The 22,637-nt window shown below is 43.8% G+C and overlaps 1 protein-coding gene across 2 annotated transcripts in view; it reads left to right on the top strand.

Annotated features, from left to right (window-relative positions):
• The window catches only part of ADGRL1 (adhesion G protein-coupled receptor L1), a 270,982-nt gene that overhangs the window by 141,671 nt on the left and 106,674 nt on the right, over window positions 1–22,637 (top strand). For both annotated transcript variants that reach the window (XM_083184977.1, XM_083184976.1), the window contains exon 3: window positions 2,506–2,719. In XM_083184977.1, coding sequence (XP_083041103.1) covers window positions 2,506–2,719 — 214 coding nt within the window. The remainder of the gene's footprint in view (window positions 1–2,505; window positions 2,720–22,637) is intronic.

Genomic DNA, 22,637 nt, shown 5'->3' with positions numbered 1-22,637 from the left:
GGAATATGTGTGCGCTATATAAGAAACTGGTAATAAATAAATAGTTTTGCCATGCCATTGCATAAATCTGTAGCTCCGGGTGTATATTTTGCAGTTTATTCAATTAATTACGTTTTGCAAAGAAATCGATTTTTAATAAACAAGTTGCAAAAAATCCACCGCCCGAGTCACAAGGAGATCACGTGTTAGGTATAACATGATTATACCGATGTAGACACATCGGTATAAGAGCCTGAGTTTCAGCCTGTTTCCAAGATAACACATAAAAGGATATGGTCGATGGGTCGACATCAAGATGGTCAACAGTCATTAGGTCGACACCGTTGGGTCGACATACTGGAAGTTCGACAGGTGTCTAGGTCGACATGACACAAGGCCAACAGGTGTCTAGGTCGACATGGGACAAGGTCGACAGGTGTCTAGGTCGACATGGGACAAGGTCGACAGGTGTATAGGTCGACACAACCGTTAGGTCGACATGGGTTAGGTCAGGCATGTCCAAAGTCAGGCCCGGGGGCCAATTGCGGCCCGTGCTGTAATTTCAAGCGGCCCACAGCCTCCAGCTGGAAGCGGGCAGAGCATCAGATGTGGGATGCACAGGACACTTAAGGTGGGGCCCCGGCGAGCGCGCCTTTACCTTGCTGTCTGCTGCAGTCTGGAGGTGCCGGCCACCACAGTCAGATGTGTTTGGCGTCCTACCCCTGCTGCTGCAATCGTATATCACCCTACTCCACAATCACAGTGACAGCAGTGTTTGGGGAGGGGGGCAGCAAAGGTGAAGCTTGCTCCCGCAACATGCAGAGCGGAGGAGGGCATTAGCAGGAGCCCAAACATCTCCTGTCCTTGCAGTGCCTGCTTTGCCTCTCCTTCCTCTGGCTCGCACAAGGGGCTGGGAAACATACAGAGAAGGGAGGGCGCAGAGTGGGGGACATACAGTGAAGGAGGGTCAGGCTGGGGGACATACAGTGAATGGAAGCAGTGATGGCCATTCAGAGAAGGGGGAGCTGGGGCAGGCTGGGGGACATACAGTTAATGGGGGCAGAGTGGGGTACATCGTGAATGGGGGTCATACAGTGAATGGGATTCATACAGTGAGGGAGGGTCAGGCTTGGGGACATACAATGAATGGAGGCACTGATGGACATTAAGAGAAGGGGTGCAGAGTGGGGAACATACAGGCTGGGGGACATACAGTGAATGGGGGCAGGCTGGGGGAAATACAGTGAAGGGGCAGGATGGGGGACATAGAGTGAATGGGGGCAGAGTGGGGGACCATTCTGATGTGATTAATGATTCAAAGAATGTCAGGCTGAATGGTCGGCCCCCACACATGTACACTTCACCAAATCTGGCCCTCGTCGCAAAAAGTTTGGACACCCCTGGGTTAGGTCGACAGTGAAAAGGTCGACATGGGGCTTTTCAATGTTTTTTGACCCAACATGTGCCCACAGGCGGTAATTCATGCCCTACCATCCACTAGGGTGTGGTGGGAGAATAAAATAGTGTGCGATTGGACGCGGTGCACTAAAAACTGTAAAAAAAAAACCTGTGAAAAACCCCATGTCGACCTTTTTCACTGTCGACCTAACCCTATGCCACATTTGTACTTGCTCTTGTCTACCATGCCCAGCATAAGTGGTGTATAACTAGCCCAAGTAAAGCATTTTCTGTCTTGTGCTGTATCTTATGTTACCTTTAGGCATTGCTTTAGTAATTGCGCAACCAACTTGTTCATGCATATCTCCGGTACATCTCATCTACATTCAATTTACTGAGAAAAGTGGTTAAAGACAAAAGTACATAAAAAGAAAGCAAAATTCAGGACACTTTGAATGCTAAATAAAACCTGCATACATTTCATGGGCACAATGGCATTGTCTTGCATGCTGGTTTACTCTCTCGGAAATGTGCATTTGTCTCCCCAATTTTGCGGGCTTCTCCTGGACTCCCAGGAAAGTAGAACAAACTCCCTATCCCTCCCACTTCTCAGGAGAAGTGCGTGGACCCAGGGCTTGATGATGGGATTTGCATTGTCATCATCATCAACCTACGCCACGCATTTTTATATCACAAATCAAATCAATTTTACAGTTTGGAGTGAAGCCACAGTGAAGCGAGTGTGGACCATTATGTCAACAGTCCGTAAGCTGCCCATAGACGGTCCGTTCCCGGACCATCCATTCTGTACTATGAAATGCACGCTCCCGCGCATCTCATAGTACGGTAGAAAAAGTATGTGCTGCACATACTTTTTGTACTAGCTGGTTATCACATCGCATCGCATTGCATGCGATGTGTACTATATAAGTCCCAAACGGATCCATTAAATGGACCGTCTATGGGCACCTTTAGTTGGATAGTGTCCACAAAAACTTACCATGTTCATATTTATGTTAGTTTAGAAATCACACCACATTTCATGCTACTGATACCTAGCTTCTTGCCAGCTTGCCATGGTCTCAGTAATAAACTTCCAGACTGACAACACTGTATTTTCTCCAACAGGCCTGAGTCGGGCAGCTCTTCCATTTGGGCTGATGCGTCGTGAGTTAGCCTGTGAAGGATACCCAATCGAGCTGAGGTGCCCGGGAAGTGACGTTATCATGGTGGAAAACGCAAACTATGGACGGACGGATGACAAAATTTGCGATGCTGACCCCTTCCAGATGGAGAATGTACAGTGCTACCTGCCAGATGCCTTCAAGATAATGTCACAGAGGTGGGTGCGACTTAGTATATGATTTTGCTTCATATACATACCGTATGCAGATTGTTTTATATAATTGTGTACTCTGTGGGGTTGATGCGGATTTGGAAATACACCAGCTTGCTCAGTGTAAAATACACAGATCGTCTCACAGAAAACGGGTTGCACTTATTTGCGTGAACTTGACACTTTTTACTGGAGTAGCTGGCTGGGTAGAAAAGGGGATTTGTTAAAATAAAGGTGTGTCATTGCTAATATAATCAGGCAAGTACTGAGATGTGTGTTAATTGCGGATGGCTGGTGCCAATGCACTCTAATTATGACCTGTAGCACTGCCAAACTGCATCTGATTGCACATTCATCTCTCATTCTGATAGGTGTTTTGCTTGCGACATCTGCACACACACATATACACAGTGGTGCTACCACTACTTAGAGCTTCTGATTGGGTGATTGCAAATTCATATCTGATTCTGATAGGTGCTTTGCTTGCTGCATCTGCACACGCAGTGTTGCTACCACTACCTAACAGCTTCTGATTGGTTGATTACAAATTAACCAATTGTTCTGGAATTTTTTGAGCCCCTTGCAACTGGCTGAATTTTTGCATTAAAAAATTCCTTTGTCAGACAAATTCTGAACAAAAAAACTATGATTTAGTGACTGGTGTTACCCAGGTAAAGACCTGAACACATTTAAGGTCACATTTATTGAGCAATTCAGAAAATAAATGTGTTTAGAAAATAAGTATCACCCCTGCATTATGGTTTTGCGTGAATATGTATATACACACAGTACTATATATATATATATATATATATATATATATATATATATATATATACACTTCGTTCGGCGGCACTCGCTCAAATAAATCGATCAAACCACTGGAGTAGTAATCAACGTTTCGGAGCTTTTATTTATGCCCCGTCATCAGGATAAAAGTACATTACAAATGACACAAATTTATACATACCCAGACACCAGTGCACGAGGACGCCCGGGATGCTCCGTACTAGGCGGCGCCAAGGAAGTGCGTCATCAGCTGGGTCCCGTCTCCACGGTTTTATAAAGTTGTTTTTCCACGAGTCTCCGAGTGCCGCCGCTGTGTTCTTCTAGTTATCTACCCTGTTTTGGAAGGCACCGGAGCAGAACAAGCGTCTGGGATTGAGTGCCGGTCTGCCCCCCCACGCTATATATATATATATATATATATATATATATACTGTGTGGTGCACAAAGAGCGCTAACCCTCACTTGGGGCCTTATTCTAGTTCACTCTTAGAGGAAAATTCCTTCTCAAATGGAAAAAAAACATGTGCACTGCAAGTGGGGCAGATGTAACATGTGCAGATAGAATTATATTTGGGTGAGTTGTTTTGTTTCTGTGCAGTGAAAATACTGACTGCTTTATTTCTACACTGCAGTATAGATTTCACTTTGAAGAAAAACCCCACCCAAATCTAATTCTCTCTGCACAAGTTACATCTGCCCCACCTGCAGTGCACATGGTTTTGTCCACTTGAGAAAGAATTTGCCTCTAAGAGTGAACTAGAATAAGGCCCTTAGTGAGTACTAGTATTTAGTGACAAAATTATAAATATACAAGGTAATATAAAAACAACACTCAAGATTATATGCTGTGTCAGCAAAAGTTTTCAAGTTGGCCTAATTTCCGTAGGACCGTGGAAATGTCTATTTGGTGGTAAAACTTCTGCGCCTTCAGTGTTGACAAAAAAAAATATATATAATAGTTTGTGACAATCCTTAAAGTGCTGTCCTTAAAGTGCTAGTGCCATTGTGGTTTGCAAAAGAAGTAGCAAGTATTGTGAAAGCAAAAAAGTTGGCCTTTAAGAAATTTAAGCAGACGCAGAAGAATGAGGACAAAGAGGTGTATCTTGTTAGACAGAAGGAGGCTAAGAAGGTAAACAGATGTGCAAAAGCACAGGCTGAAGAGAAAATGGCCCAGTCAGTGGGTAAAGGGGGGAAAACTTTTTTAGGTATATAAGTGAAAGGAGAAAAACAAAAAGTGGAATAATTAGACTGAAGACAGAGAGTGGAAGTTTTCTTGAGGGGGACAATGTAATAGCAGATAATATTAATAATTATTTCTGCTCAGTATTCACTGCTGAAAGACAGGGGAAGGGGCCACAGTTAAGTTGCAAGTATAGTCAGAAAACTGAGGGAGAGACAAGTACATTTACAGAGGAGAAAGTCCTCACAGAACTCTCAAAACTGAAAGTGGATAAATCAATGGAGCCAGATGGGATACATCCAAGGATACTAAAAGAGCTTAAAGGGGAGCTGGTAAAACCAATAACAGAATTATTCAACCAGTCACTAGCTACTGGAGTAATCCCAGAGCACTGGAAAACAGTGAATGTAGTCCCACTGCACAAAAGCATCAGTAGTAGGGAAATTTATGGAAGCACTCTTAAAACAAAGAGTTGTAGAATATCTCAAAACCAGCAATTTACAGGATCCAAAACAGCATGGGTTTACTGGGGGAAGATCATGTCAAACAAATCTTATTGACTTTTTTGACTGGGTGACTAAAGTAATAGATCAAGGTGGGGCTGTAGATGTAGCTTATCTAGACTTTAGTGAAGCTTTTGACACTGTCCCACATCGCAGACTGTTAAATAAACTTGAAAGCTTGGGATTGGATTTTAAGATAGTTGAATGGATAAGAGCGTGGTTGCAGGACAGAAAACAGAGAGTTGTAGTAAACGGAGTACAGTCAAAGGAGGGAAAGGTTACAAGTGGAGTACCCCAGGGATCTGTACTTGGACCGGTGCTTTTTAATATCTTTATTGGTGATATTGCAAATGGAATTGAGGGTAAAATGTGCCTTTTTGCAGATGACAAAAAAGGTATGCAACAGGGTAGACACACCAGGAGGGGTAAAACAAATGATTGAGGATCTAGGTAGATTAGAGAAATGGTCAAGAGAATGGCAACTACAGTTTAATGCCAAAAAATGCAGAATCATGCACTTGGGTCTCAGAAATCCAAAGACTAAATATAGTATAAATGGCACTATAATGGAAACTACTGAGGAAGAGAGGGATATAGGTGTCACTATTTCAGGGGACTTAAAAGCAGGTAGGCAATGTAACAAAGCAATGAAGAAGGCAAGTCAGATGCTTGGTTGCACAGGGAGAGGTATCAGCAGTAGAAAGAAGTAATAATGCCACTGTATAGGTCATTGGTACGACCTCACCAAGAGTATTGTGTTCAGTTCTGGAGGCCATATCTCCAGAAGGATATAAATACATTAGAGACTGTACAAAGAAGAGCAACTAAAATGGTGCATGGCCTACATCACAAAACGTACCAGGAAAGACTAAAAGATCTTAATATGTATACTTTAGAGCAGAGAAGGGAAAGGGGGGCATGATAGAAACTTTCAAATATATCAAGGGTTTTAACAAGGTACAGGTGGGAGACATTCTTCACAGGAAGAGGAGCAGCAGAACACGAGGACATGCACTGAAACTAGAGGGAGGAAGATTCAGGGGAAATGTGAGGAAGAATTACTTCACAGAAAGAGTAGTAGATAAGTGGAATAGCCTACCATCAGAGGTGGTAGACGCAAATACAGTAGTACAATTTAAACATGCTTGGGATAAGTATATTGATATCCTTACAAAAAAATAAGGATCAAATATGGTTTGAGGTAACATGTTTAAAAAAAGGGGCAGACTAGATGGGCCAAGTGGTTCTTATCTGCCGTCACATTCTATGTTTCTATGTTTCTATATCTATGTGCTTACCAAAGATATGAAGCAATCTCACAGGTAGTAGTGTCTTTCACTCCAAGATATTCCTTCTTTCCTTTACTTTCAAACTCCGCCGATTGCGTGAGGGCACTCGACCATATATGAAATTTCCAGAACGACGTTATTAGGATTTACAAAAAAATATTTTCTATGTGCAAAAGTGATTTTGCTCCGAACGTACCTTAACCCTCTCCCCTACCCCTCCCTTGTAGCAGCCTCACCCTGCCCCCCTTCCCCCTATAGCCTGACCCTAACCTTCCCCGCTAGTGCCTTACCCTAATCCCACCACCTAACTAAACCTTTATGGTGAATCCTTTCCATCACCATATAATTGAACCTAAGGATGACATATAAACACAATTTACTTAATTTTATATTTTATTTTTCCTAAATTTCTCAATAACAACTCTTCGCCTTAGAGTGCCTCAAAAATAATTCTGATACTCTAGGGTGCTGTGACTCAAAAAAGTTTGGGACCCTCTGGCGTAGAATGACTTGCCATTGGAAATGGACATTTTTTTATACACCTGGATTGTAACCCCGCCCCCTCTCCTGCTGGTTGGAAGCTGGTTGGGTAGAGTTGGGCTTAGGCAGGCTTGGACTGGGCTGCTGGGTGTGTCTGGGGTCAGGAGCCAGGGAACATGTCCAGTAATTATCTGCAAACAATTACCCTTGGCCTGAACTGTAATTTCACCTTTTCTAGAAACATAAAACAAATTATTCCATAGTTCTCTCCGTTAGGGTATATGATTAGGGCTGTTATCAGTGTCGTATCATAGTTACCAATACAAACTTGTCATTGAAAATGACCCTATTTTCTCAGTATAGGCAACTGCACCATACCATTCCTACTGTTCTGCATCAAGTCAAATACCGTTCTAATTATATCATATTGCCTGCTATATTGGACATCTCCCGGGGGATGCTAGAACAGAGGTCTAAGGGACAACAGTGGAGGGCGCACCATTATGATTCACAACTTCCCCAACCCCTGGAAGAGTAGGCAGATGTTCTGTTATGGTTAGTAATGATGGCGCAGGAGCGTTCAAGTAAACCGGAGATGCTGGCGAGTGAGTACTCCAACGTCTGCCGTAAGGGTGTCACTCAGAACCACATGTGTAAATGCACAGGCTCAGTGGTAAGGGAGTCCCTGGAAGATCTGTATGTCTCTTATGTTATGGGACAGTTGGCACTGCCCCTACTCTGTAGCTCCGTATTGCTGTAATGTGCTCCGAAAGTCTCTACGCTACACATACATGTGGTATAATGATCTGCAGATTTGGTCTGGGGAAAAAGGGGGCAATGTGTTTCTCTGCTAGGTATATGGGTAATGCTCTGCATGTCTGGGTTCGGCGACTGTGAGAGAAGTGATGCCCCTATACTGTACATCCAGCGAGTGATATTACAGCTTCTGTATTCGGTAGATCTCTGGCACACCTGGGGTTAAATAACTTACTATTTTGCATGTCTCCAGCATCGGAAAATGATGAGCCTCTGTGACATGCGGGTGGTTAGGGATTGGTACTTGTATGGGTCACAAGCAAAAATAGCTTGTTGATGTGATGTTCTAAAGATGTTTTGCAGGAGAGAAGGCAAGGTGTGATGCTCTGCAGTTCACTCACAAGGAAAGGGATGCTATTGCAATGCTCTGCAGTCTTGTACTTGTACTGATTCTTTTTGTCAGTAGCATGGAATCTAATACAATGCTCTGCATGTCACTGAAAGTGAAAGACAGGAAAGCAGCTTTTGGTGCAATGCTCTGCATGTAACTAAAAGTAAAGGGGCTGGTGTTGAAATGCTCTGCATGTCTCTAAAAGTAAATGGGCTGTGGTGCAATGATCTGCATGTCTCTGAAAGTAAAAGGGCTGGTGGTGCAATGCTCTTCATGTATCTGTAAGTAAATGGGCTGGAGGTGCAATGCTCTGCATGTGTCTTTAGGTGTAGGGATTGGTGGTATAATACTCTCAAGTCTCTGAAAATGAAGAAGTTGGTGTTATAGTGCTCTGCATGTCTCTGAAAGTTGAAGACGGGGGTGAAATGTTCTACCTCTTTCCGAAAGGGAAGTGCACTGCATGACTCTGAATGTGAAGAGGTAGGTGGTGCAGTGCTCTGTATATCTCTGAAAGTGAAGAAGTTGTAGGTGCAATGCTCTGCATGTCTCTGAAAGAGAAGGGGATGGTAGCACAATGCTCAGCAAATTTGTGAAGGTAAAGCTGATTTAGATGGAATGCTCTGCATGTCTCTGAAAGGGGCTGTTGGTACATTGCTCAGTAGATCAGGTGTGGGAGGCTTGTAGTGTGATATTGGACAGGCAATGAAGGGGTTAGCAGTAGTATGATGCCCTCCAGATCTGTGATATTCTCCTGACACTGCTATTTACTGACACCTGATCTCAGCTGATGCAACTACTGCGGCCCCCCTGACAGGCAACCACTGTGTACACAGACGTACACACGCATTCTGATACACCGATACTGCACTCACAGCAGCATCATGACCACAGGATAGCATCTCCTGAGTCTCCATGCTTTGGCTGGCAGGACATGCTGGGAAATGTAGTTCCTCTCCAGAAAAATCTGCAGCCTGGGACTGGTCCATTCTGTCCTGTTTCTTGGTTACTCCCAGCGCAGGCATGCGGGATGCTGGAAATGCGATGTCCTGACCTTCATTCAGGCCTATACAATGTGTTTACATCAAGTGTGGCGAAGGAAAGGTCTGCGCTAGAATGCAAAGAACACAACATAACAGAGGCCTTGTTGTACGGACATGCTTCCAGGCGGTGAGGTGTACAGCTGGGGCACAGACAGGCCAAATCTCTGTCCCGGCAGACAGAATTTCCTCAGCAACAGAACGTGTTATGTTGTAAGAACAGTTTTGCTTTCATTAGTCTAAAATAAAACAAGAGAATCCATATTTATGTCCCTTTCTCAGCGCGCCAGGTACCTGTTGTATTCATTAACCAGGGATGCGCAGGAGATGAAGCAGCCGGATCGGAGCCGCCATCTTTTCCATTTTCAGTCAGGCCTGAAGCATACTTATCCACACTCCAGGAGAGCAGGCCACCCGCACGTATATTGCCCCTTATTCATTCTACATACTGTATACGTTATATAACATTACCACCCATTGTCAGGGAGGCCATCATGGACTTTCTCGCCTGGTAGTAAGGGACAATCTGAGGTACTCTTTACCTAGCACGGCGCCCACGATTTTGATCGTGGGCATCGCAGGTAAAAAAATCACGGGCATCGCGGGCATTGAATGAACTAAAAATCGGGTGCGACGCGACCGACGCGATGCCCGCGATTTCCCATAGGGATCAATGTTAAATTTCTCAATTGACCCAATTTTACTGTTCAATGCCTCAATTGACCCGATTTTTCCATAGGAAATAATGTTAAATGGCCCACAGAGGCCAAATAGCCACCCTGAAGTGTGAAATGGCCCCCACAATTGTTAATGCCACCCCACGATCAACGTCAACCCGAAGCGTGGCGAGCGCAGCGAGGCCGCGAGGGGCGGCGGTACGCGTCCTACGACCTTTCCATACCCCCACTATCCACGTCGGCGTGGAGTTGAGAATAGAATAGTGTGGCGAGCCACCGAGCCCAAAGCGTGGCGAGCCCCGCGAGGGGACGCGGATACCTTCACAGGTAAACGCATCCCTTCGTGGGCTCCACAGGTATCCGCGTCCCCTCGCCACGCTTCGGGCTCGGTGGCTCGCTGCGCTTGCCACACTATTCTATTCTCAACTCCACGCCGACGTGGATAGTGGGGGTATGAAAAGGTCGTAGGACGCGTACCGCCGCCCCTCGCAGGCTCGCTGCGCTCGCCACGCTTCGGGTTCACGTTGATCGTGGGGTGGCGTTAACAATTGTGGGGGCCATTTCACACTTTAGGGTGCCTATTTGGCCTCTGTGGGCCATTTAACATTGTTTCCTATGGAAAAATCGGGTCAATTGAGACATTGAACAGAAAAATCGGGTCAATTGAGACATTTAACATTGTTCCCTATGGGAAATCGCGGGCATCGCGTCGGTCGCGTCGCACCCGATTTTTTAGTGCATTCAATGGCCGCGATGGGCGCCGTGCTAGGTAAAGAGTACCCAATCTGATTATATATTTGAAGGTAAAATGTATAATGTGTAACACTATAAAACATACTGTGACACATGAATGTCATTAATACAGTAAGTGCAGCCTCAAAATGACCCACAAGACCCACAGACCACTTCCCAATATATACCCACAGAGCTGCACAAGGTCCCAGGAACCCCACTAATCTGATAAGTGGCTAGTTAGTGGTTGTTATACTAGTAACTGGTAGTAACTGATGTTTCCACTGAGCTGTGAGGGGATACGGTCATTAGGTCTACAACAACTAGGTCGACAAGCATTGGTCGACAACATGCAGCAAGATCGGCATGGGTTAAGGTTGACATGGATCTAGGTCGACATGGGTCTATGTCGACCGTCAAAAAGGTCGACATGGGATTTTCACTGTTTTTTTTAACCAAATGTCGACACAGTCGACATGGACACAGTTTGAAGTGCACTGCACCCCCTCGCATTGCTCGCTTCGCTTGCGATGCTTCAGGCACATTGTCTCGCTATGCTGAGCACACGATTTTATTCTCCAACCATGACCTAGTGGATGGTAGGGCATGAAATACCGCCTGTCAGCACATGTCGGCTTAAAAAACAGTGAAAAACCCCATGTCGACCTTTTGACTGTCTACCTAGCCCATTTCGACCTAATGTTTGTGTCGACCTAATGTCATGTCGACCTAGACCCATGTCGACATAGATCCAGGTCGACCTTGACCCATGTCGACCTAGTGGTGCCGACCCAATGCTTGTCGACCTAGTTGTTGTAGACCTAATGACCGTATCCCCTCACAGCTCAGTGGAAATATCAGGAAGCTTGTTTATGACAGAGAAGGCCATGGTTGGTGGAGAAATGTTCTATTTTCATAGGGGTCAGGGTATATTCTAGTGCAGGCATGTCCAAACTATGGCCCTCCACTACACATCCCAGCATGCCTTGCCATAGTTTTAGCATTTCCTAATAGCGAAACGGCAAGCCATGATGGCACTTGTAGTTTCACAACAGCTGGAGGGCCATAGTTTGGACATGCCTGTTCCATACCCTCCAACATGACCCATTCCATTAGGTACAAAATGCACTGTTTCTGGACTTCTTTCTTAATTGATAATTGCAGTCACCTGTGTTGAACTAGTTCAGTGATGATACCGGTGTTCCAGCAAAGGTGAAGGCAATCCTAAATTAAGAAAGAAGTCCAGGAACAGAGCATTTTGTACCTAATGGAATTGGTCATGTTGGAGGGTATGCTGTTCTAGTGTGTTGCCGGCTGACTTCATGCAAGTCTTCCTGCACTCACTGAACTGACCCTGATCTGACATGTGCGCTACCTGTGTTGGGTGCTGGGTCCTGGCCCGATCTAAAGCCCCGTACACACGGGGGAGATATATTGCTCAGCCATATATGGCTGAGCAATATATTGCTCAGTTTCTCCTGTTCATCAGCGACCAGAGATGGTCAAAGATGAAAAAGAAACTGCCGGGGGGAGCCGCAGTGGTAATCAGCTGGTCGCAGGAGCATGTTCCTGCAACCAGCGATCACTACAGGGGTAAAAACGGGAGCGCGCACCCGGCGATATATCACCGGTGCACACTCCCATTGTGGACAATATGGTCGCTTAGCGACCATATTTCCCGCGATATTGTACAAAATCGCCGCCGTACCTTTATTCTCCGCTTTATGCTACGACCAGGTGGCTGTAAGCGGAGGTTCAGCGGGTGTCGGGGACCCTTGGGTGCATGTAACCGTCACTAATATAGTACAGGCTAAGTCTGTATATGCGGTACTAACCTTTATTACTTTATTATATAAATGAAAGTCTCCTACATGGAGTTTAAAAAAAGGCATTTTCATTATTGTAGTTTTATGTTAATTACAATAATGAATCTAATTAAGTGCACTGTTATACTGAAGCCTATGGTTAAATCCCTGATGAAAATCTCTTCATTCGTTATGCATGCAGCTGTTCATGGCAGCTCACTGTACCACATCCAAGGCACTGTATGGGCGAAATGTACTAAGCGTTGAAAAGTGATAAAATGGGGAGTGATAAACCACCAGCCAATTGGCTCCTAACTGTCATTTGCAAACACATTTTGCAACATGGCAGTTAGGAGGTTATTGGCTGATACTTTCTCACATAGTAGAGGTGAGTGCTTATGGTTCCCTTTTTCCCTCACAAAGCTAGCAGGCTCTATAGCTGCCTTCAGAATTAACCCTTACCTGTCTTTTTGTCTGAATTCATGCTTCCAGTTGACTGTCTCAGCCTGTCTGATGTGCCCAATGGCCGGAACAGAAACTCCTGCAATAATAATAATAATAATAATGCCTGCACACGAATAAGTGACGATAGCACTTTTGAGGGCATGGTACACAATACAGCCCCCTCTGCCACAAGCATTAGCAAGTCAGTCACATTCTGCCATTTATCTAGAACAGTGGTTCTCAACCTCGGTCTTCAAGGACCCCCCAACAGTTAGGGTTACCACCTAGGACCTTTAATTCCGGACACATGTTAATTACACAGGTTCTGTGGCAGTTTAAAATCAGGTGAAATGGAGTCTTGAAGTCAGCCAGCCACAGAACCTGTGTAATTAATATGTGTCCGGAATTAAAGGGACTAGGTGGTAACCCTACCAACAGTGCATGTTTTCCAGGTCTCCTCACGGAATCACAAATGAAATAATTAGCTCCACCTGTGATCTTTTAAAATGTTTCAGAAAAACGTGCACTGTTGTGGGTCCTTGAGGACAGAGGTTGAGAACCACTGATCTAGAACACAGGTTCTCGAACTCTGGACCCCACACAGTGCATGATTTGCCAGGTCACCTCACAGAATCAAGTGAAATAATTAGCTCCACCTTTGGATCTTTTAAAAATGTGTCAGTCAGTAATGAGTGCACCTGTTGGGTGACCTGAAAAACGTGAACCGTGTGGGGAGGACCGAGTTTGAGAACCACTGATATGATATAATATTATATATATATATATATATATATATATATATATATATTCTGCACACAAGACAGACAACAGTTTCCAGCATCTGGTTAACTCTAAGGTGCAAGTCCATAAACTTTAAAGTGCTAACGGTCCTGGTTTTATTCCAAACTTCAACACTAATTATTACCAGTTATTTATATAGCACATACATATTCCACAGCGCTGTACAGAGAATATATGAACATTCACATCAGCCCCTGCCCCAGTGGAGCTTACAATCTATATTCGCTACCACATGTATACACACACACACACACAGACACTATAGGGTTAATTTTGGTGAGATTCAATCAACCTACCAATATATTTTTGGATTTAAAAGTACTTATGGTGAAGGCATGGCGTATAAGGCTATTGCACAGAGGTTTGGCCTGTTGGCCATTTTGCTGCTGGCATTGATCTTCCTTATGCTCTAGCTGCCTGATATAGTAGTTCCCCAAAACAGCTCTGACCTTTTGAGACATGGATTCCACAAGACCGAGGAGGTTTCTATGATATCTGACACCAAGACATAAACAGTAGATCCTGTAAGTGGGGCATCCATGGATTGCTTGCTTTTCCACATACTTGCCTACCGGACCCTCTCCATGGGCAGTATTCAATGAGAAAAGTTCTCCGTGTTTTGTGGAGAATTTGTGCTTTGTTCGCCTTGGACGGAGCATTTTGCTCTCCAAAAGCGAGCAACCCTATTCAATGTGAAATATTCTCCATCTTTCTAAGTGATTTTCTCCGTCTCTCTCCGTGTAGCAATTCTCCATCTTTTTATGGGGAGCTGGAATGTGAACTTTTAAAGTAAAAGGTTTTTTTTTTTTAATTTTGGTGTAAAAAAATCAGTTTTTTTTTTCTGTGAAGGGGCATGTTATTTTTATTCATGTGCTTATAGCACATGAATATATATTTAATATAAAAATATATATTTTTTTAACATTTTTTTTTTTTTTTACACAGTGCAGCCAGCAGGGGGCCGGAGCGCTCGAGCCGCTCATTACATATTCATATATTCACTGCACCCGATCGTTAATATGCACGATCGGGTGCAGTGAATACTGGGTCCCCCGCTGGCTATAGGGGGGGGCAGCCTGTGCTGCCTGGGTCCCGGAGAGCCCCCCTCCCCTCCACATTCCTCTGGAGCAGCCAGGGAGACTATAATCTCTCTGGCTGCTTCCGTCCCCCTGCTCCCTGCCAGTTCCCTGCCGCGGACGCTCGTCCGCTGCAGGGGTTAAGACTCGCCGCGAGTGGCGGCGAGTCTTCAATACATTGAATAGTGGGAGCAGGAGGCTCCGGAACAGGGAGAATCTCGGAGAGTGCATGGAGAGCAAAATAAAACGCTCTCCATGCACGGAGAACTTTTTCATTGAATACTGCCCCATGAGGGAGAAAATGCTCTGTTCCTAGACTTCCCTGGTAATGTAGGATTGCCATCACCTGTGGGGAGTTAGGTAAAGGTGTTTCACCACAGGTGATGGCAATCATACATTACCAGGGAAGTCCAGGAACAGAGCATTTTCTCCCGCATGGAGAGGGTCAGGTAGGCAAGCATGCTTTTCCATCACATCCTGCAGATGTTTAATCACAGATCTGGCCAAATGTCATGTTCCTTACACTATTCCTGAGCAATGTTAGCAGTGTGGCCAGGCGCATTATCCTGATGGAAGAGGCCACTGCCATCAGTGAATACCGTTGCTATAAAGGGGTGCACTCACCTGGTATGCAACAATGTGTAGAGTTTTAGGAATCATATATTTCTCTTATCCCAATAATAGTTATTGAGATTGAAATATTATATCAAATATATCTATTATATCTGGTATTGATATAATAACATATATATTTAACATCAGCAATTATATTCTAATAGACTTTACAATACAATATGCAGAGTACTGGACGTAACCTGATCCCCAAAATATGAGAGTTCAAGACTTGTAATTTTAGCTCCAATTGGAGGATTTTATTTACAGGCAAAACAAACCATACAGAATAATTTTAACACAGTAATTAATGTATATGCTATTATATATATTTATATACGCCTCCTTGCTTATATTACATAAAACAACATTAAACAATGGACAGACTTAGACTGCTACAAAACTAACATAAATACATAGACTTAAGTATTCCATAGCTATACCAATAAATGAACATTCATATCTACCATGTTTACTGTCAGCTTCTCACTCCAGCCCATTGCTTGTTACTGTGGTTCTGTTCTCTCTCTTGCTCCTGTCTCACATCTCTCCTCCTGACTCACTGAATGGGTTCCTGGCTGACTGTCCGTGTTAGTCTGTGAGTGTCTACTCTATCTGTCTCTTTCCTTATATCCCAAATTCATGGATTGAAGTTGCCTGTTTCCATGAGATTATTGAATTTCCAGTGGTACATGTGGTCATAGTAACAGTCACATGAATACCAGGAACCAAGGTTTCCAGGAGAACATTGCTTAGAGCATTACAGTCCACCAGCTAGCCTTCTTCCCATAGTGCATCCTGGTGTCATCTGTTCCCCAGGCAAGCAATGTAGCTTGTATTTGTCAGCCCAGGCCACCTTCCACTGCTCAAAGTTTACTCAGTTCTGATGCTCACATGCCCATTGGAGGTGCTTGGACAGGAGTCAGCAGCCCCATACACAGCAATGTGCGATACACTGTGTGTTCTGACACCTTTTCTATCATAGCCAGCATTATATTTCCCAGCTGTCCTTCCTGTCCTTGGACCAGTTTTGGTAATTCATTTACTAACCACTACATACCGGGAACACCCCACAAGACTTGCCATTTTGGAAATGCTCTGACCCAGGCATCTAGCCATAATAATGTATCCCTTGTTAAAGTTGCTCATATCATTACACCGGCTCCAACATATCGGCTTCAAGACCTGAGTGGCTGCCTAATATATCCCACCCAATGACTGATTGGCGTGTGTTTGTGTATGTGTGTGTGTGTGTATATATATATATATATATATATATATATATATATATATATAGACTTCTTGGGATGGACACAGCACTCCAGACACGTGGAATCTCAAACGTATAAACTTTTATTGAAGATGGCAACGTTTCAATGCATGGTGCATTATCGTCAGGCTCAATATACATACAAACATACACTGATTAAATACCTAATCCAGGTGAGTCACGTGGGTGGGCAGGTGTTTAGACTCCGCCTCTCACGTGTGTGAGTGTGCTTCCAGGTACTGGGTCAGCCCCAACAAGTCCATATGGACCCGTGTTGCTATCCCCTGTGCGTGAACCATTGTCCCTTACTGCAATGTGCTGGTGGTCGACATAATACTGTAGACTTATAATAAAAAATGTATATAGATATCACATTGGTACACTGTTATAATATGGTGCAGATAATATACATATGACACAATAAAATCACTTCAAAACTAAATAACAAAAAATTCCACTGCACTCTGGTAGAAAAAATGTGTCATAAAAATGTTTAGTGTATGTGAGCTCTGTCGACTGGCAGTGTCCACACCGCGTCAGTTTACAGATATAGTCAAAAGTGATATCACCAAACATATGTGTGCTTATCCCTCTAGGGGATAATGGGTGCAGGTTTTTACTACTCAGGAGTTATAACTAGGGTGGTTTTTTAAGAATACAGCCGCAAAACTTAGTACAGATTCTAATAGTAATTATAATAATACATTAATGCCCGAGTATTCGTTCAGCCCTTTGGGGGCAACAGTGCCCAGTCTGGCAATCCAGCGTGCCTCACACTTGAGCAACTGTTGTCCCCTATTGCCGCCCCGAATAGCTGCGGGGATGTGGTCTATCATGCGATACTTGATCGCCGACAGACGATGTTGTGCTAATAAAAAGTGTCTGGAGACCGGCTGATCTGAGGACCCCGTAGATAATGCTTTGCGTATCGATGACCTATGGGCCGTCATGCGTTCCTTGAACGGTCTTTCGATCTTTCCTATGTAGGAAAGACCGCAGGGACAAATTATTTGGTATACTGTGTAAGGCGTATTACAAGTAAGTAGATGTCTGATCGATATGGGTTTTCCTGTATGCGGATGGTTAAACGTGGATCCTGGGATCAAAAAGCTACAAGTAATACAGACACATCTGATGCATCCCACCCTATTGGAAAGCCTAGTGGTGGTAAACATCGATGCGTCCGATTTAACAAGTATGTCCCGGATGTTTTTGGACCGTTTGTAGCTAGGTAAAAGTGTGGTATGTGACAGACCCAATGCCGGATCAGCTTGGACCAGTGGCCAGTGTTTACGCACAATTTGTGTCTGGCTATGACTGTTATATGTAGTCACCCAAGGGAGTCTGGTACTAGGTATTTCCTCTGTCTTTTTAGACTGTAGTAAGATCTCTCGGTCTATGGCTAGCACTTTAGTCTTGGTGGCTTCTAATTCATTAATGGGGTAACCCCGTTGGGCAAACCGGGCTACCATCTTGTCCATCTGGTCTGCGGCTTTTGTTGGGTCTGACTCAATTCTTTTAACTCTCAATAATTGAGAGTGGGGAAGACTGCGAATAGTGGTTCTCGGGTGACAACTATTGTATGCAAGAAGATTATTACGGTCCGATGGTTTGGAGTATAAGCTGGTAGAGATTATACCCTCTTCTATTCTAATGAGCACATCAAGGTAATGAACCTCTTTGGGGCTGTACGTATATGTAAATTTAATGGGACTACCACTTTTATTTACATTTTCTAACAGGGTAATTAAGTCATCTGGAGGACCCCTCCACATGACCAACAGATCATCTATGTAGCGATTAAAATGGACGATTCTACCTGCAATTGATGGGTTATCAAAAAACAGCTCTTGTTCTAACTCAAACATAAATATATTCGCGTATGAGGGGGCTACCGCCGCCCCCATCGCTACCCCCATCAACTGCAGGTAGAATCGCTCCCCATAGACAAAAAAATTCTTGGTCAGAATTAGAGACATCAACTCCACAATAAGTCCTATATCAGGGCCCTGATATAGGGGGTTGTTAATCAAAAAGTGTCTGAGTGCTGACAGCCCTTGGGTGTATGGAATAGAAGTGTATAACGCACACACATCGATGCTAAAAAGATAAATCGTATCTACAAGCGGAGGTATTGCTTGTAGTTGTTTTAATAATTCAGTAGTGTCTAATAAGTAGCGGGGGTGGCCTCTGATACATGGTTGTAATACACTATCAATATATATAGAGGTAGGTTGCATCAATGATCCCCTGGCCGCCACGATGGGTCGGCCAGGAGGATCTACCTCTGATTTGTGCACCTTAGGTACACAATAAAACTGAGGTGCCACCGGGTGTGATGGTATCAAGGCTTTTTTTAAATCATCAGAGATCATCCCCGCTTCAAATGCTGCTTGTAACACATTTTGCAGTTCCCTTGAGAAAATCGTGGTTGGATCAACCGCTAAGTGTCTATAAGTTAGACCATCATTTAGATGAAGCATACACATATCATGGTATTTATTCAGGTCCATGATCACTAGTGCCCCGCCCTTATCAGCTGGACGGAACACCAGTGACCTGTCCCTGGACAGTGCCTGTAATGCTGTTCGTTCAGACTTGCTAACATTGTTACGATACACTTGTGCTGAATTAACAGCTGTTTTTACTTCAAAGTCAATAACTTTAGAGAACGATGTAATAGTCTCGTTATGTGACTGGGGGTCAAAGCCCGATTTGGGCATGATTTTACGCAGTTGTTTAGGGATACTCTGGGGTAATGAAACCGGGGTACTCACAGTCTCGGTCAAATTCAGTTGCGGCTTGTTGAAAATTTCTTTAAGCCGGAGGGATCTCCCCAGTTGGTGGTGCTCAATAGTCCATTGCAGATCATTGTGCCGGGTAGTCGGGATAAATGACAGACCTTTCGATAGTATACTTGTTTCTGTCTTTGTCAATAGATGAGATGATAGGTTCATTATGACGTTTTTTTGGTCGCCTTGGGTGGTTTCTTGCCTCCTCTGCCTCTGCCTTTCGCCACCTCTCCTGGTGACTCGCCTATGCCGTCTCCGCGGGCTCTCGTGGTCACCCCTAAAGGGACAGGGGCTCCACGATTTCTTGGCTGTCGGCTGCTGCTATCGCTGCTGGACGAATTGAATTCGGTAGAATTGGGCAAATGCTCTGGTTTATTGCGGCCCCGACGGAAGAAAGGTTTTTTCCCTTCTCTCTCCCTGTACGGGTTTGTCCAGTGGTAGACAGTTTGTAGCTCATAATCCCTTTCTACTTTAATTTTTTCTCTTGCTTGAATTTTATTAGTTCACGTTTGTAGATTTGGATTTCAGCATTGAGCTTGTCATACCATTTGTTGGATGTATCTGCTAGTAGGTTTGCTTTATGGATGGTTTCGAAAGCTGCAGCTTTCTCTTTACAGATGTTTACTTCTTTTGATGAAAACTCGATAATTAACAACATCCAATCCAATGAGCATTTGTTGGCTATGGCCACCCATTTTCTACAAAATTCAGCGTCATACTTCCCAATTGTTGGGGCATTCTTAATGCGAAGTCCTCTGGGTATATGATGGGCACGGTAATATTCACTCAAAGAGAGTGCATGGTAGTAATAATCTACTTCTTGTTTCTGCAGGCGGAGTAAGTCCCGGTACAATATCTCCAATGGAATTGCTTCCATCTGGTCCGCAATCTGGCTTTGTAACAATATGAGATCAGCCTCTGTGGGTGTATAGCTGAAGGTGTCTCCCGCTATGAGCGGTTTCCTTGTAGCACCTGTAGCGGCTGTAACTTCCACCGGTGTGGGCTCCATGTTGTAGCACGTTACCTTGTGTGTAACAAAGTGCACCAGACGGCTCACACTGCGAGCTGTGAAAGACAATGGAGACACTGACTCCGTCGGGTAAAAGCGTGGGGGTGCCTCTGGCGGGAATAAGTCTCCTCGTGGGGGACGCTTCCAATACAGACTTCTTGTATGCCAGGCACAACTTCCCTTAAGTCGTTGCTGGTCGGGTGCCGGTGTCAAACAGGTATGTAGACTTCTTGGGATGGACACAGCACTCCAGACACGTGGAATCTCAAACGTATAAACTTTTATTGAAGATGGCAACGTTTCAATGCATGGTGCATTATCGTCAGGCTCAATATACATACAAACATACACTGATTAAATACCTAATCCAGGTGAGTCACGTGGGTGGGCAGGTGTTTAGACTCCGCCTCTCACGTGTGTGAGTGTGCTTCCAGGTACTGGGTCACGCATGACGGCCCATAGGTCATCGATACGCAAAGCATTATCTACGGGGTCCTCAGATCAGCTGGTCTCCAGACACTTTTTATTAGCACAACATCGTCTGTCGGCGATCAAGTATCGCATGATAGACCACATCCCCGCAGCTATTAGGGGCGGCAATAGGGGACAACAGTTGCTCAAGTGTGAGGCACGCTGGATTGCCAGACTGGGCACTGTTGCCCCCAAAGGGCTGAACGAATACTCGGGCATTAATGTATTATTATAATTACTATTAGAATCTGTACTAAGTTTTGCGGCTGTATTCTTAAAAAACCACCCTAGTTATAACTCCTGAGTAGTAAAAACCTGCACCCATTATCCCCTAGAGGGATAAGCACACATATGTTTGGTGATATCACTTTTGACTATATCTGTAAACTGACGCGGTGTGGACACTGCCAGTCGACAGAGCTCACATACACTAAACATTTTTATGACACATTTTTTCTACCAGAGTGCAGTGGAATTTTTTGTTATTTAGTTTTGAAGTGATTTTATTGTGTCATATGTATATTATCTGCACCATATTATAACAGTGTACCAATGTGATATCTATATACATTTTTTATTATAAGTCTACAGTATTATGTCGACCACCAGCACATTGCAGTAAGGGACAATGGTTCACGTACAGGGGATAGCAACACGGGTCCATATGGACTTGTTGGGGCTGACCCAGTACCTGGAAGCACACTCACACACGTGAGAGGCGGAGTCTAAACACCTGCCCACCCACGTGACTCACCTGGATTAGGTATTTAATCAGTGTATGTTTGTATGTATATTGAGCCTGACGATAATGCACTATGCATTGAAACGTTGCCATCTTCAATAAAAGTTTATACGTTTGAGATTCCACGTGTCTGGAGTGCTGTGTCCATCCCAAGAAGTCTACATACCTGTTTGACACCGGCACCCGACCAGCAACGACTTAAGGGAAGTTGTGCCCGGCATACAAGAAGTCTATATATATATATATATATATATATATATATATATATATATATATATATATATATATATATATATATATATATATATATATATATAGAAAGACAATAATTTGCAGCACTCAAATGGTCTTTTTAACGTAGTAGTTGTTCAAGCAAGTTTACATATATTTCATGGGTGTTTTCCCCGACGTTTCAATGCCGCCACTGGCATTTTTTTCAAGGGCCCATGACACTGATAAACATTAACTACAGAGGAGTGCCAGATCATACAAGCATTATATATATATATATATATATATATATACTGTGTGTGTGTATATATATATATATATATATATATATATATATATATATATATATATATATATATATATATATATATACGAGGGTGAATCAATAAGTACCTGTGTTTGATGACTGGTGGTGTTGCTGAGGAAAGTTGTTATTACGATCGTGTACTACCATCTTTCAAACCTCACCATACCAAATTTCAGATTGATTCATAGGTTAGCTTTTTTCCACCACGACAATACATCAGCTCCCTCATCCGGAATTGTTGCGGCCAATTTGCATGAATTGCGCTGCCACCTGTCTTCAAACACAGGTACTTATTGATCCACACCCGTATATATATATATATATATATATATATATATATATATATATAGAGAGAGAGAGAGAGAGTGAGAAAGAGAGGGATATAAATATTGGTTGCTGTTGGTTGCAGCACGTTCTCCTGTGCAACATTATCCAGAATTTCCCCTCAGTGTTCTTATTGTCAGGCCAGGAGACACACCAGATTCTGACCAGGATGGCCAATTATTTAGGAACCACACATGCGGTCATTG

This window comes from Crinia signifera, chromosome 4 (genome assembly GCF_055691185.1).
Source record: "Crinia signifera chromosome 4, ASM5569118v1, whole genome shotgun sequence".
Taxonomy (NCBI): domain Eukaryota; kingdom Metazoa; phylum Chordata; class Amphibia; order Anura; family Myobatrachidae; genus Crinia; species Crinia signifera.
The sequence above is the reverse complement of the archived record's forward strand: the minus strand, read 5'-3'. Positions and strand labels throughout refer to the sequence as shown.